The sequence below is a fragment of the Salvia hispanica genome, chromosome 6 (genome assembly GCF_023119035.1).
Source record: "Salvia hispanica cultivar TCC Black 2014 chromosome 6, UniMelb_Shisp_WGS_1.0, whole genome shotgun sequence".
Lineage (NCBI taxonomy): Eukaryota > Viridiplantae > Streptophyta > Magnoliopsida > Lamiales > Lamiaceae > Salvia > Salvia hispanica.
Window position 1 is genome coordinate 33,481,922 of NC_062970.1, and position 17,179 is coordinate 33,499,100.

Below are 17,179 nucleotides of genomic sequence, written 5' to 3' on the forward strand. Positions count from 1 at the left end.
AGATGTAAGTGCCATAAACTCAGCTTCGGTTGTAGATAGTGCTACTACACTCTGCAAACTTGACTTCCAACTGACTGTCGAGCCATACATGGTGAATATGTATCCGGACTGTGATCTTCTACTGTCCAGATTCCCTGCAAAGTCTGAGTCGCAATACCCCCTCAGTATATCTCCTTCATGCTCTCTTCCTCCATCAAATAGTATCCCAATACTTCCTGCTCCCTTGAGGTATCTCAGAACCCATTTTAATGCAGCCCAGTGTTCTTTTCCATGGCAGGACATGTAGCGGCTGGTCACACTGATTGCCTGAGCTATGTCTGCCCTTGTACTTATCATAGCATACATAATGCTTCCTACGATGTTAGCATATGGTATTTTCTGCATTTCCCTTTCTTCTTTTTCATCCTTTGGTTTCTGACTTGATGTGAGCTTAAAATGTTGGCCTAATGGAGTTGAGACTGGTTTGATATTCTCCACCTTAAATCTTGTAATGAGCCTAGAAATATAATCAGACTGAGTCAGCCAAATCCTTCCTCTTGCTCTATCTCTGATTATACTCATTCCCAAGATTCTTCTGGCAGCCCCTAGATCTTTCATATCAAAAGCTCTGCTCAAGTCATCTTTTACTTCTTGAACTGTCTGTTTGTTGACCCCAGCTACCAACATGTCGTCAACGTACAATAACAGATATGCTACAGGTTTCCCATTCACTTTCTTGACATACACACATGAGTCATACCTTGAACTAATGAAGCCAACTTTCTGCATATGGTCGTCAAATGTCTTGTGCCATTGCCTACTTGCTTGCTTCAACCCATAAATGCTTCTCTTTAGTAGACAAACTTTATTTTCATTCCCTGGACTGATGAAGCCTTCTGGCTGACTCATGTATATAGTTTCCTCAAGTCCACCATGGAGAAAGGCAGTCTTCACATCCAACTGTTCTAGCTCCCAGTTTCTCTTGGCCACCATGGCTAGTAGCATTCTAATGGTAGTATGCTTAACAACGGGAGAGAAAACTTCATTATAATCAATCCCTTGCTCTTGTGTAAACCCCCTCGCCACAAGCCTGGCCTTAAACCTGATTCTATCAATCTCAGCTGCATCAATTTTCTTCTTGAATATCCATTTACAACTCACTATCTTCCTCCCATCTGGTCTATCAACAAGGATCCAAGTCCCATTTTTAAGTAGGGACTCTATTTCCTCAATCATGGCTTGCATCCATTTCTGACATTCCTTGCTTTGTAATGCCTCTCTGTAATTCGATGGTTCTCCATACTCTATTCCTTCAGCAACACATAATGCAAAGAAAAGCATCTCTGAATCAGCAAATCTGGCTGGTGGCTTACTGACTCTTTTTGTTCTATCTCTTGTTAATAGATAATCAGACAAATCAGTTGGTTGTTCTTGAGCTTGCTTTTGAGGTTGCTGATCAGATATACTTTGTTCATTTCTTGGAAGTTATTCTGACTCCACCTCAGATCCACTATCCCCAGAAGCTTGATCCTCAAAAACAACTCCATCTTGCTTCTTGAAAGGCATTTCATTTTCTGTGAATATTACATCTCTGTTGATTATAACTTTGTGGTTTCCTGGTTCAATGCACCATAACCTATACCCCTTCACCCCAGATTGATAACCTAACATCACACATCTCATAGCCCTTGCTTCCAATTTTCCCTGCTTGAAGTGAGCATAGGCCTTGCAGCCAAAAACCTTGAGATGATCATAATTTCCAGGCTTCCCATACCACCTGAGATCTGGAGTATCTCCACCAATACTAGAAGAAGGGCACTTATTAATCAATTTCACAGCTGTGGATGCAGCCTCGGCCCAGAACTTCTTATCCAATCCAGAAGATGAGAGCAAACACCTTACCCTCTCCATTATGGTTCTACTGGCCCTCTCAGCGACCCCATTCTGTTGTGGATTCATGGGTACTGTTCGATGCCTTTTAATTCCCCTTTCTTTACAGAAACTATCAAACTCCTTTGAAAGATACTCCATGCCGTTATTTGTTCTCAAACACTTTAGAACATGGTCCTTTTCTTTCTCAACCTCCAAGCACCATTCTGTAAATTTCTTAAATGCTTCGGACTTATCTTTCAAAATGTATATCCACATCTTCCTCGAATAGTCATCAATTATGCTCATATAGTATTTTCCACCCCCAACAGAAGTCACCGGAGATGGACCCCAAAGATCACTATGTGCATAATCTAGAGGTGAAGATGAAGTATGTTTACCTTTGGGGTACGGGAGTTTCTTTGATTTCCCCAGAATGCAGTCTTCACAAGGAGAATGATCTTCTTGTATACTGCCTTTCACTACTCCCTTTTTGATTAATTCTCTGATTGTGCCTTCAGCTGGGTGAGCTAATCTGAGATGCCACATTCTGATGCTATCCCCATTTGTGCTATTAACTTCACCATTTTTGGGAATCTTGACTTCAGCCAGCAGGTAGTATAGGCTATTTCTTCTCTCAGCCTTCATCAACAATTTCTGATTTCTTGTAACAGTCATGATTCCATTTGAGGAGCTGAAAGTGCACCCCTTATTCTCTAGCATCCCCAGTGAGATCAGGTTTCTTTTGACTTCAGGTATATACCTGACTTCACTTAAAACTTTGACAGATCCATCCTCCATACGAAATCTGATTGATTCTATCCCTTTAACGTAGCACACTTGATTGTTACCAAGAGTCACAATCCCACTGCTTTCTTCAATATCCTCAAACCAATGCAGATTAGGACTCATGTGGAAACTGCAACCTGAATCCATAATCCAAGCCCCACCAAGCCCATTTTCCATGACATTCATCACCTCTGCAGTCTCAACCGAATCAACACATTCAGTGGAGTTAGATCCACCATTTCCTCCACCTTGAGCCTGCTTTTTCTTCCAAGCATAGCAGTCTTTCTTGAGGTGTCCTGGCTTTTTACACCAGTGACATGATCGGGTTTCCTTTTGATCTGAGACAGAGCCTGAGCCTTTCATTGCATCAGGTTCCTTTTTCTGGAACTTCTTGGATTTAAACTTCTTTACACTTAGGCTTTCAGCCACAATTTCCTGACCCTTGTAGCCCCCTTTCTGTAATTCCTTTGACCTTAGAGTTGATTGGATCTCAGATAAGGTGATAGTCTTTTCTCGGCCATACAAGATTGCATCTCGCATCTGATCATACGACTTTGGGAGAGCATTTAGCAGCAAGATTGCCTTATCTTCATCACTTATGGAGACATCAATATTCTCTAAGTCATCCACAGCCTTATTAAAATCTTCTAATTGCTCCAATACATTTCTATCCTCCAAGAAACGATAAGAATACAAGCGTTGTTTCATATATAACCTATTAACCAAAGATTTGGTCATGTACAAACCTTCTAGCTTGGTGAAGATGCCCCGCGTTGTAGTCTCCTTCGCTACTTCCCGAAGGACCTTATCTCCCAAACATAGCACGATTGCGCTGTGCGCCTTCGCTTCAATTTCAGCTTTCTTTGCAACTACTTTCTCATCCAGAGCCTCCTTCGCTTTCTCATCATCTGAATCGGCATCTAGAGCTGTTGACAAGCCTTGATGAATCAGCATAGCCCGCATCTTCATCCGCCACAAGCTGAAATCATTCTTCCCCGTAAACTTCTCCGCTTCGAATCTTGAAGCCATCCTCAACCTTGCGAGTTCGTTCCCACAGACGGCGCCAATTTGTTAGAATGATGATCGGATTTGAACAGAAGGATTCTAAAAGAAAATGCACAGAAATCTTTGATTGAATCTTGACAAATTGAGGGAATACAAATTGGGGAAAAACAGAGAGTCGTATATGCTAATTACACTCTAAACAAAAGTAGTCAAATATAAACCCTCTCTCATCTATTAAGATCTACGGCTAGGACTTAATCTCAGCAACTAAAACAATCTGACGGCTGCTGAACCTTGATGACTTTGACTCTATTATCTTCATGCTATTTAACTTGTGATTGAGCTATCACACTTCTACATCTCCGTAGTTAAATCTCTGGATTTAATTAAATAATTAGTTCCCATATCTCTAGTTTACACATGTATTTTTTGTTCTTTACTAATTTTCATGATTATTTTTACAAAAATCACGAAGTACTGATCTTTAAAGATCACAAATTTATTGAGTGGAGTAATGATTTTCACTCACACTCCTATAAGTATGTACCATAAATATATGAATCTTTCAATTCAAAATTATATGGTAATGATCTCTGAAATCTAATGTTAATTTGTCATAAATTATATGATAATGATCTCTTTATTCTAAAAAATTTCCAGTTTTTTATTCACTATTTTTTTTATCAAGTTCTTCAATTGAAGATGTCTAGAAAAATGATCTAAATGAAATGTTAAAGTTTGTAATTTATTGATAGTCATGTCTAGAAAAAAGAAATACTACGTATTCCTTTTGTCTATGAAAAATAGTCTCATTTTGCCATTTTAGAATATCCAAAGAAATAACATTAATTCTAAAAATGGAAAGTTTCTCTCATAGTTAACCTACTTTTTCTCCTTTCTTTCATACTTTACCCTCTTTCTCTTATTTTATCAATTTCTCATTAAAAACCGTGTAGTTTACAAATGAGACTATTTTTTGTGGACGGTGAGAGTATTATAGTACTCCCTCTGTCCCACAGAAGATGTCACACTTGTGGGACGGCACGAGATTTTAGGAGGTTTTGTTTTGTGTGTTAAATGGAGAGAGAAAATATAACTTTTATATTCATATGAAAGAGAACTTTTTCTAAAAGGGGAAATGTGACATCTTTTGTGGGACAAACTAAAAAGGAAAGTGTGACATCTTTTGTGGGACGGAGGGAGTATAATTTTTTTGGTATTATTTGTTTAGCTGTCAAGAAAGGGTGTTATTAATAGCAGTTACAATAGTTTCAGTGTCAGTTTCCCTATACTATTGGCATTTTCGATACCGACGCTGCTGTTAACGATAGCCGTTGTATGTATCTCTAGTTTCTATTACTCATCTTTTGATTATTTTTCTCTTATTACCCATGTCTCTCATTTCCCTACTACTCATTTCGTGCTTCCGACGATGCCGATGCCGATGCCGATGCCGATGCCGAAAATTAATACACTAAAACTGTTAATATATAGCTGTGATTGGGCCTCAACGCCAAATTCTTGACGCTGCTCGTTGTATATATATCTTAGTTTAGATATATTGCCATTTCCAGTACTTGCATAGTATAATATTAGAATATGTTCCTATTTTCAAATTTGTGATTTGGAAAGTTTCAAGTAAAAATTACTCTACCATGCATAAGCCATTCCCGTAGAGCTATAGAACTAATATATGTGTAGTATAGTTCTGCCAAAGAGTCCTACTCTTATTTATTAGATTTACCACAAAATTTACAAAACATCAGATGAAAAAGAAACATGAGATATTTTACATGGCAACATCAGCAAAATTTATCCAACACCGTCAAAGCATTAAGGCGCCCCATCACTAAACCTTAATTTATACTTATTCATGAAAAAGGGCCGTCATCAGTTATCACCTTTAATCATATGTGATATTAGCAATTTTAGTTTTGATTAATTAGGCTGATCGTGAGAATCCACAGTGCTTTGTTGGGCCTCCACAACGCTTTCACCCCCATTTTCGACTGCGACTGTAACAGTAATATCCAAATCTTGGTCGTCTTTAATAGGTGGAGAGCAAACAGGGTGTATCTGCTCACAATTCGACGTCGTTTCGGGCTTGATAGCAGTTGGAAGTTTATGTTCTTCAGCATAGTCTATCTTGCTGTTCTTGTAAATACCATACAGAATTATTTGGAGTAGTCCAAATATAAATCCCACCGTGTTAGGAACCTAGAAAAGAAATCAAACGACAAGTTTAAAATTACAAGTGTAGAAATATTTGACAAAAACTTAATTTATAAATTAGGCTGTTTAATCAAACTTATAACCTTTTTTTATTATATCATTCTAGATAATAAATCAAGAACTTACTGCAATGTAGATGTCCTTGAGCAGTAAACCGTAGAAAAACCACATCACAGCGTTGAGTAGAAGAGCTAATGAGAGTGAGATTGGCATGAGCTCTACACTTTTTGTTCGAATAACTTGCTTCTGCATGCCCAAATTGAATTTTCATAAAATAGATAAGTGAAAAGAGATTAAAATAAAAGACTAATGTTTGCCAAAAAAAAAAACTCATTTAGCTAGGGACGTTTCGGAAAGGAAAGTTACCATGATGGTTAGAGGCGCGATATACACACTTGCAGACAATGTTACGGATATCCATCCGAGAACCTCAACTCGCTGAGGTCCTTCTAGGAAAAAGAGTGTAAACAATAGAATCGAGCCGAACCCAATAATGTCAAGAACCAGACTTAGTTTGATAGCCCTTAGCTGCAAAACCAACATTTATAAAATAATTAATGTAAGTATTAGCTATTGATTTAATTTGTGGGAACTGCTCCATACTTACCCGAGCCTGTTTGGATGCAAAAATGATATAAATGGAGATGTATATAGTCTCGATGAAACAGCCAATGGAATTGATGGTGATGAGAAGAGTCTCATTTGATTTGAGAGTTGCATAATAGATCCATAGCATACTGCTAAGTAATGCAACCACGTATGGCACGCATTCAAACCCTTCGGTTGATTTCTTCTTCACAATTCTATGGAATGTTGGGCTGTCACAACATTAAATTAATTTCAATAAAACATACTACTACTATATGTAGAGTAGATTTAACGTGACACATAGCGATAATTAACTTACGCTGGGGATAGATACACCAGAAATGAAACAATGTTGCCTGCAAAATCAACATGAAATCATGTGTTACTCATCATTTTAAGTTGCTAGATATGCAAATTAGAAATTCAAATTTTAGTTATGTTCACCTAAGATCCCAAAGACGAATATAATTGGAGTTTGCATGGTGAAAAGATCAACCTTCTCTCTCTCCCTCTCTCACTATATATATCTAGTAGTATGCAACAATGATTTAGGAGAAAGAAAGTACTTGAGTTACAAACTTTGTGTGAAGATTTGATGGTTCGTGAAGGGCTATATAAAGAAAATATGGATGCATGAGTGCAGATTTTAAAACCAATGTCTCAACCATTGACACATTTACGGATCAAAAGATATTTAAAATATATGATCTTAACATATAAAAAATACTCTAGCTTTGCCACCTCGACAAATTTTACTTAAACTTGCCTACGAAGTCCTAGATGATTAACTATTGAGTGACATGCCACGTTAGAGTTTAAGCTGTTATTGGAAACCCACCATACTTTCCTCCCTAAATTTAGTAAAAGAAACAAACATTATATGTGTATACATAAATTATGTTGAGCCTACGTTAATGATTTAAGAGCTCAAACGTTAATGCACACGTGTTATACTTATATATAGATGGTTTAGATTTGTTGGTATTAATGATGTTCAAGTTGTTTCTCAATTAGTTGCATTCCAACCAAGTATATTATGCCTAGATTTCCAATTACCAATCAAATGGAGTATATAGATTTTACTCCCATTGCCCCTAATTGTTCCCTGTCCGTACCAAAATTATACTCCCTCTCTTTGCCAAAATGAAAACTAAACTACAATTATCCTTGATATATATACCCTATTTAGTTACCTTGGAATTTATATTTTTCGTCCCGGTGAGTATGGGTAATAAAAGAAAAAATATATATTATCAAATGAAAATGAGAAAATATATTAGTATAAAATATTCAAATCATCGAAGTCCGTTCTTTTTCAATCAAACTATTCAGTGGAGTTTTTTTTTTATATATTTATGTGAAACTATTCAGTGGAGTTAGCACTTAGCTAACTTCCAATTATTTTATAGGGTTTCCAAACAATAATAAACGCTCTAAAGGCGAATCTTTAATATTTTTAATTTAATTAGCTTATATGTCAGTATAGAAGTAAAATCTGTGCATAATACTGCCGCCTAATCTCATAATTAGACCTTAATCACTCAATTGACTGCCCTATCATTTCGTATAATGATTTTTTGCATACATTATTTTAGTATGAGATGTCATCAGCAAATGCTATTGCGCTATATCAAGTATCATCCAGCTTTTCTGACTGCGATCTCGATTAATTGTGGCACAAATGTCTACCTATTTTATCGACAGGTGCCACCATGAATCTTACTATAATTTTTTACGGCATTTTATACTTTATGAGATCTTTTCACTGCCTTTTACTAACATTGGAAACGGAAAAGAATAAAATAAAACGTTACGACCAATGTTTTTGTTCTTGTGGATTATCAAAAAACCTACACTAATGTATGGATAACTATAGCGTGATACCAATAGTAGATTTCAATTTTTCAAGCAATAGTCCTATCAGGTCATTGGCACCATGTTGATACTTAGAGTTGGGACCCACCTCTCTTTATACATTTCTTTATTTTTATTAATTATTTATTCTGAATTTCATTTAAATTCACTAATTAAATTTAATTGAAATTAATAAATTATAGGAGATGTAATTAAGAAGCTTAAATAATTAACTCTAATTATGATTATGTTATCTAATTAATACTAACAAATTATTTTTTCAATAATTAAATGTTAATTCAAGTCTTTCCGTATCGTGTAGACATTCACACTAGTTTCTCCAAGGTAAATTATTTGGGAGTCTTCTTCTAGCCTTGAATTAAACCACCTTTAAGCAAAAACACGAGTGATTTGAGTATATATATGGTGCGGTGATAACTTCAATTCATTTTCAATGTCTAACTTTGTTTAGTAGGTACGATAACGGAAATTGAAGACTAACTTTCTAAGATGGATGCCTAGATCGGAAGAACCCTGCTCCACCGCAAGATCAGGAGCACTCTGAACCTTGTTGGAATCTATGTCCGGTCAATGGACTTTGACCAATTATAATTTCAACGAGACATTTAATTTTGTAAAATTAAATGATATAGCGTCGATCTACGTTCGGAGTAGATGACCGTGGTATATTTATTTTCTCAAATCCGATTCCCGGTGAGTGAGAAATAATTATTTAAAGTTGTGCAAAAATTGCAAACTTAATGAGTTATGAGAGGAGATTAGGGAATAATTAAGAGAGTTAATTATCCCACATTGAAAGTTTCAACCTTATTAAACTAGTATTTAATAAGAAGGATTATTACATGTAATAATTATAGTGGACTAAGATGGGCTGTAAGAGCCCACACGCGCGCACGCGCGCGCCGCCCGCCTCGTGTCCTTGTCCTTGGATCTTGGCAATTGGTCTTTGGGCTTGGTCGTGGGCTTGGTGCTTGGCCCAAGTCTAGTGGGTCTAGTTCTTTTTAGACCACCACCGTTTCCACGTCAGCGAGCCAAGCGGGATGCCACCTCGTCAGTATGACACGGTAAGCCAACGTGGCTGACACGTGATAGTCCACGGTAAGCTTCTAGATCAGCCTCTCTAACTCTGAGCGCGTAACGGCTTGTAACGCCCGAACGTTACAGCTCGTAACCGACGACCTTTACGGTCTACCATTAATGACGGCCATTATGGCCGTTGACCCCCTGCAGTGGACTGAGCCTATAAATAGGCTAGCCATTCTAGCATTCTCGAATCAGAAACCTAGAATACACTCTGCATCATACACTCTCTTCTCCCTCTGCATTGTTCTTCTGTCGAAGCTCGCCCTCTCCTCCATCCAGTTCGCCGGAGCTCTGCTGATAGCGGTGCTGCTTCATCAGAGACGTAGCCGTTTTATCTTTGGGGACGAAACGCCAATCCGAAGAGCACTACCGGGGCGTATCTCGTCTTGCGGAAAGAGGCCTCCTCGACTCGGCTATTTCCTTTTACGGTTCATTAGTTTCGAATTTTCCGTTGTAATTTTCGTTTCAGTTCTTCTTGTATTCCTTCTTGTAATCCCTAAATCTCCAACAAACCTTGCTCAAACTATGATTATTCTCAAATGAAGACTGCCAAAGAGAGATTGTTTAGATTTGGAGTGGTCGGCATCGTTGATGACAAGTGCATGTAATGCAAGGAAGAGTTGAGTCTGCTAAGCATATCTTCTTCTGGCGCAATATCTCTAGTAGCCACTGGAATTTTTCATTGTGATCAGTGGAACATATCTTTTTTCCTTCCCAACCAATTAACCGACGATGTGCTTTCTCTCCTAGCTCGGTGCTCCATTTAAAAAATTTGACCAGAAGATGTGGATTTCATGTTCTACACTTATACATCATATTGTGATCTTTATAGGATATTCGAAACAAGATTGCATTCCAAGACTTTAATCGCAAGTAGGAGTAATTACAATTGAAATTCCATTGTAATTTTTATTAGATAAATAAAAAACAATTTATGAACTGCAAGACGTACTAGAGTTGAGAGTGCGCCTGGTTAAAAATAGCACAAACTTAGAATTTTTATAAGCAACCATACCCAGAGACCCTCTAATTAATTCTCCATTTTGTCTATTTATTAACTACGCATGATGTAACTTATGCACCAATTGCTGATAAATTTTATAGAAAGTTACATACTTATATGAAATATAACATTTGGGATCAATCTCACCGTGACTTCTGTCGTTCAACAAAGCTAGGCTCAAAAGGTAGGCAAAAAGTCGGAAGTATGAGTACTTAATTAGGAGGATAAGATTTCCTTTGAGAGTAATCTCTTATCACTAAATAATTAATCTTGCAATCAATAATCACTAAACTGTCTTTAATCTATAGTTATAGTAATAACTGATAGTCTTGGTACATGTCAATTGATCTATACTATTTGTTTGAAATCGGCACACCAATAGCATTGGCTTATGTGAAAAAGTGGTTAATGATCAATGTTTTAAATACCGTGACTGTTGATCTCAGATTAGAGTAAATTAGAGTTGATGGTTATTTTATTAATATATTTTCGTGACTGTTGATCCCAGATTTTTTTTTTTTTTTTTTTTTTTTTTTTTTGGTAATGGATTGAAAAGTTAATCTTTTAATTCTCATTTTTTTGTCGGGAACTAATTTTTTAAAATATTTTTCTTTGTGCTAATCAATACAGCTTTGCATCACGGATAACGGATTTAATATGTTGTTCTGCTATTGTTAAATTATAGCACAATATTTAATTTGGTGATCGTCGAATATTGCTTAAGGGAGGCCTGCAATAACCATTTAATGGAACTTTTATAAAAACTTATCAAATTCAACTAGGCATGTCCACGGTTCAAAAACTTTCTATATATTTTTTTAACTAGTATGACAAACTTTCTTAGCGAATTGAATAGGGAAATACTGCCCCAATTGTTGGAGAAATTTCTAAAACTGTATGAATCTATATAAATATATGAGTCGAGTTCACGGAAGAGAAAATGATTGTAATATAGAAAAAATTTAGTAAAAATTTGGAATTGTAGTGTGGGCAATAGAAATGATGGTGTTAATTGATGTGAAAATGAAAAAAACGCCTAATGATAAAAAGAAACAAGTTTAGAAAATGGTAATATAAGAGGTTTGATTAAAAATGAAAAAAGTGATTTACATGGATCATTACCTGACAGCCAGCCACATGCAAATCAATAAACTAGCTAGGACGAAAAAATAATTGAGGTTTACATTTTTGTTCAGTTCTTTGAAGCTAAAAGAGAAAATATAAAAGAAAAATTGATGTAATTAATAAATTTGATGGTCCTCGTTCCGATTTTGAGGTGTGAGAGATACAAATCAAAATTGTAAAAATCAAATCATAAGTACAGTACTAATTTTTGTCAGTGACTGGGTTAGGTTATTTTTTCAACTTTTGGGCTGTAATTTGTAGCCTGAAGAATACCAATAAGAAAATTTGGGCCTTTTACGCTCAATTAGATTATGGGCTCCTCAAAGCAATATGCTTCAAAAACAATTAAACTTACTCCTAATTGCGAATTAATTTAGATTTATCAAACTTTATCTGGGTTTACCTTGAATTATAACGATTGTTTATTTACTATTACAACTCGTGACAAAAACTCCATCAATAATCGAGTATATTGTTAATTTATTATGTTCACCATCACAACCGTAGAAAAGATGGAACGGTAACAGCGGATATGTACTATGCTATTTTGCATCTTCTCACAGTTAAATGTATATAATGTTTCGAGAGAATTGTTGAATAAATCAAGATCTTGACATTGTTATCTCAGATTTAAATTTGTTGCTAGTTGCATTTTTCTTTCCTAACAAAAACAACATTCTATAATTATTAAAATTTACTTTTTAAATATGTTTTCACATATATCCATCACAAGTCAAAAGAAGAATTCTGAAAAACGACGCCCAAATTCACATATTAAATTCTTAAATTTTGAAGTTAAAAATATCCAACAAACACGTGAGACTTCAATAATTGGCGACTCTCTCATGTCCATTAATCCACTTGTTACTATTTGCATAACAAATTGTTTCAATAATTGTCCACTATCTTATTGTAAACGGCATTAGTTGTTTCCAAACGATATTGCAATCACGCTCTCCAAAAGTTAAGTTAGGTATAATCGAACTGCTGGTTAGGCCAAGTTCAATTTTAACTAAAAATGGTTCATTTGCATAATGTAAAATTCATGTCAATATAAATTATAAATTATATACATGTCAGTCAACCATCTTAAATTCGGGACCATCCATTTATTTATGTTCTAACTCCTTACAGCCTAAGCGGGCTTTGTTATATACTTATATTAGATGGTTGAGATTGATTATTTTTATTTTTGAAAAAAAAACAAGGGTACATGTCAATCCCCGTATTATGTAATCCGTTTGTTATCCAAAAACTAAGAACTCCTTGAAGCTTTAGAACTAATGTAGATCGCATATTTTCGAGATCTTGCTGCTGACAATCTGTCGCATGTCATCCGTTTTACCCAAAATAAGAAGAGTCTTTTTTTCACAAATCTAAAACACCTCGAAATATTAAATTTACCACAATATACACACCAGTATGGATCATAAACATATCTTATAAGTTATATCTGCATATTGAATGTACGGGATTTTAAGAGAATATTTTTTTGTATCCCATTTAAAATTTTGCACAAATGTCAATCATTTTTAAGTTTCATCTCACAGCTAGGATCTAGTCATTTTTAACATATAAGGGTAAAGGGAGTGTATTGAATATAATGCATCCCTGTATATGGTTGGAGTTTGAGTTCTCATAAGGACCATATTTATTGTAGTAGTATGAAATACTACAGTTTTTTTTTACAGCTTTAAAATCGTAAAGATTCATTGCTTAATATGTTGATTGGATTTGTGAGGTTTGAATATTATGCACGCTGAATAATAAATTCTTATCATAATTTATATATAGTTAAATCTCGAAATATTTTCTTTAGACATTCACGAGTTCAGGGAAATATAGGCAATTTTCTCATAAATAAATACAGTTGTTATAAATTTATACAAGAATTTGGTCAAATTGAGTCACTTCTAATATAATAGTAGATCATAGTCGCATTCGTATATGGATATAAATATGACTTGACCAATATTCATCACTATCACCTACCAATACAGTGTATTTACTAATTCATAAACCGCAATCATTATTAATAAATAGTCGCAGCACACTGGCCAATTTATAATTATCATCGATCTCTTTATATCCACTAATTTTAAAACTCGGTCAGCTAATAGACATCTACTATTCTTTATTTATTTATAAGTAAAAGGAGGGAAATAACAGCATTAAGATTGGAGCTCTAAATGGATTAATAGTAGCAGTACTCCCTTCATTCATTCTGCACTAATTCTTTTTTGTGCATATACAATTATTTAGAAAACCATACACAAGTTATTAATATCATTCGAAGAAGAATCGCATGAATTTGTACTCGAAACTCCGTTTTCTTTTACAGTGTGATTCAATTAAATAATTAATTACCACTTTTTGGAAGGGACCGGTATAAAAGTAGGAGTACATGCAACTTTCCTATTTTAATTGTCTTGGATCTACTACAAAAATTATCTAGGCCAGCAGGCCAGCATTTTACTATGTGGGGTTATTTTCCACTCCCTTCCAAAACAGGCGTTTCAATGGAAATTAAGAAAATAAGTAAATGTTTAATAATAATTAAATAAAAATAAAAATAAAGTAAAATAAATATAGAGATTATTAACATGGAGAAAAAATTGAAAAGATAGTAAAGTGGGAGAGACAATAAATTTAGAAAAATTAATTACAGTATAAGTTTTTGTTAGAAAAGCACGTTTTTGTTAGGGCATCCGCATCGCTGACTCGATGTTGTCTCGTCTCGTCATCGATCGACTAGACGCGACATCTCGTCGCGCGACGCGTGCCGGCGAGGCCGGCCTCGAGCTGGCGAGACGACGCGCGCGCCCCACGTGGCGCGCGCTGGAGGATGGCGTGACGCCCACTCGCCGGCCCACGAGTGGGCGTCGGAATTATGACTTAATAATTTTTTTATATATATATAAATTCGAAAAATTCGAATTTAATAATAATAAAAAAATTAAAACGGTCAAATGACCGTTGGCCTCAAACGTCGTTCTTTTTAAAAAAAAATTCTTTTCTTTTATTATTCTATAAATATACTCCATACTCCATTCACCATTTTACATAGGCTAGGGAAAAATACCGAAATACCGAAATACCGGTCTTATCGTACCGAAAAAATGCCGAAAATACCGAATTTTTGGCATACCGTGACTTTCTGTATGGTATGATATCTTACCGAAAGATTCCGGTAAGGTAACGGTATGAATTTTCAAATACCGCGGTATACCGCTGCATACCGAAAATTCGGTATATACCGTAAATTAAGGTATATACCGTAAACTAAGGTATATACCACAAAAATATAAACACAAGTTATTTACTATAAAATATAGTTTGTATATTTTTAAATTATAAAATCTATTGTGAAATATAAATATAATTATGAATAAATTATATTTAATTTATTTTTAAAATTATAAAATATAAATAATATTCTAAAAACTCTAATTTTCTATTTTAATTGATGTTGAAAGTCAGGTATACCGCAAAAGTAAGGTATACCGAACTTCGGTACGGTATACCGAAAATGAGGTATGGTATCGATATAGAAATTCGTCATACCGAAAATAAGTATACCGAAGTTCGGTATACCGAAAACTTTGGTAAGGTAAAGGTATGACTTTTTCGCATACCGTATTTACGGTAAGGTATACAGTACGGTGGTTTCGGTAAGGTATACCGTACCTACCCACCCCTAATTTTACACACAAACACTACTCTCATTTCTCTTCCATTCACTACACTCATCTATTCCTTTCTCTCAAATTGTTGAAAAAATGTCCGGCGATGGAAACTCAAGCGGCGGCGGCGGCGGCGGCTCCGGCGGGTTCGACTTGAACTCGTTTGACGATTGGGCGAGCATGTACAACTTTTTGGGTACTCCCGGTTCGTCGCCGGGCACCCAAGCCTCGACCACTCCGTCGGCGTACCAAACACCACATTTTGATGTGGATGCATACTATCGTCCCTCCCCCCCAGAGGTACGGGCAATCGCCGTGATTATCCCAAATTCCGGAGAATTTTTTGGCGCCTGAACGCACTTTGCCCGACTGGCCAATAGGTGGAGGCTCCGGCTCCGGCAGGATCGGCCTCTCGGCTCGGCGTCAATGCCGAGGAGGAAGAGGTTGTGGGAGACGGCACCCGTCATCCATACAGCCAAGACGAGACGTTGGCTCTGTACGACGCTTGGATCAGCGTCTCGTACGATCCTGTCGTCGGGAATCAACAAACCAACAAGTGTTTTTGGAAAAAATTCACCGAAGTTTACAACGCACGAAGGCCGAAGAACACCTTTGCCCGCGACGTGAAGATGCTCCGCAGTCATTGGGACCGATGCGACAAAGATGTCAAAAAATTTTACGCGATATACAGGGCAGAAGAGGCGAATTATCAGAGCGGAGCCAGTGGAGCCGACATTCTGAGAGCGGCGTTGCGGGTCTTCAAAGACGACGTCGGTAAAGATTTCAAGTTTGTCGATGTTTGGTCGCAAGTCCACCACCTTGAAAGGTGGGCTGCGGTGTCGAGTCGGGCTCGAAACGCACGAAGCACACGGCGCGTGGCCACTACTCGTCTAGTGATAGCGGGGAAGGCAACACCTCACGTGAGGGCACGCCAACCGATGATGCAGGGGGGTCTTCTTCCGGTTCACGGCGTCGGCCGCAAGGGACCAAGGCGGCGAAGGCGGCGAGAGCGAGGGGGAGAGGGAGAGGGAAGGCCGCGGTGATAAACACGGGATTTGCATGTTTTTAAGGCCTAGATTTGGCTCGTTTTCAATGTCAATCTTGCAAATTATGTTCTTAAATTGCATATATTATATATTTTGGTATTTTGATGTGTTTGTTGATAAATGATAGAAAAAGATAGAAAAAAGGGTGCAAAAAGGCCAAGGTACAACAGCCTCTGTTCGAGACCATCTGCCAACGAGTTTGAAGTTCAATCAGTACTTAATACATACCATTCTCTTCATCTTCGAAAGAGCTTCGCGTGGGTACCTTGAACATCTAAATCGGAGTTCTGTGGAGAAAGTTATGGCCATTTTACGAACGTTGCGCAGTGCAGTCAAAATTAGGCGGAAATTGGCGGAAATTGAAGAAAGGAAAGAAATTGTTGCCTTGTGATATCAAATCTCTCATATTAATTGTAGGATTCGAAATTACCATCTTTTCTCTTACTTGGAGGATACTTTTTTACCAATTATAAATCCTTTTCAAGCTTATATATACCCCATAACCTAATTCATAATATTCATCTCAGAGCCTCCAATCTCTCCATCCCTATAATTCTTCCATCTCATATTCCACATATTATTCTTCCATCTTCCATTGGAGCGGAGCTCTGCAGATCCAGGCAAGAGAAGACTGAAGACTGCATAATTCAACCTTGGGTTTTGTTTTGTTTTTCTTCATGTCTAGTACTTTTTGTTGTTTTACTTGTCTATGAGTATTAAACATCTTTTGTAGAATTTTTGGTAATATGCTATGATTTTGAGTTATTGATTCAATTGTTTTTCCTTGTTAGCTCTTGTAGTTATTTCGATTTCTCTTGTGCTTATACATTTGTTTGACTGGCCATCTTATGAATGCATGTGGATTTTACTACAAGAACTGAGAAGTGAGTAGTCTAATTTGA

At 36.5% G+C, this 17,179-nt stretch overlaps 1 protein-coding gene across 1 annotated transcript; it reads right to left on the bottom strand.

Annotated features, from left to right (window-relative positions):
* Positions 1 to 5,580: 5,580 nt before the first annotated feature.
* On the bottom strand, positions 5,581 to 6,959 carry LOC125195177 (bidirectional sugar transporter SWEET14-like). The gene is made up of 6 exons (XM_048093363.1): positions 6,907 to 6,959; positions 6,782 to 6,818; positions 6,482 to 6,692; positions 6,241 to 6,402; positions 6,001 to 6,120; positions 5,581 to 5,859 (listed from the first exon to the last, which is right to left on the bottom strand). The coding sequence occupies exons 1-6, from the start codon at positions 6,941 to 6,943 to the stop codon at positions 5,581 to 5,583; spliced, it is 846 nt and encodes a 281-aa protein (XP_047949320.1). The 5' UTR covers positions 6,944 to 6,959.
* Positions 6,960 to 17,179: the final 10,220 nt, after the last annotated feature.

What these genes read in the sequence shown, in the direction of transcription:
- LOC125195177 (XM_048093363.1), bottom strand. Translation starts at nt 6,943, where the DNA reads ATGCAAACTCCAATTATATTCGTCTTTGGGATCTTAG. An exon ending in CTGGTGTATCTATCCCCAGC is followed by an intron (nt 6,693 to 6,781) that starts GTAAGTTAATTA and finishes ATGTTGTGACAG; the next exon opens with CCCAACATTCCATAGAATTG. An exon ending in TTGCATCCAAACAGGCTCGG is followed by an intron (nt 6,403 to 6,481) that starts GTAAGTATGGAG and finishes TTGGTTTTGCAG; the next exon opens with CTAAGGGCTATCAAACTAAG.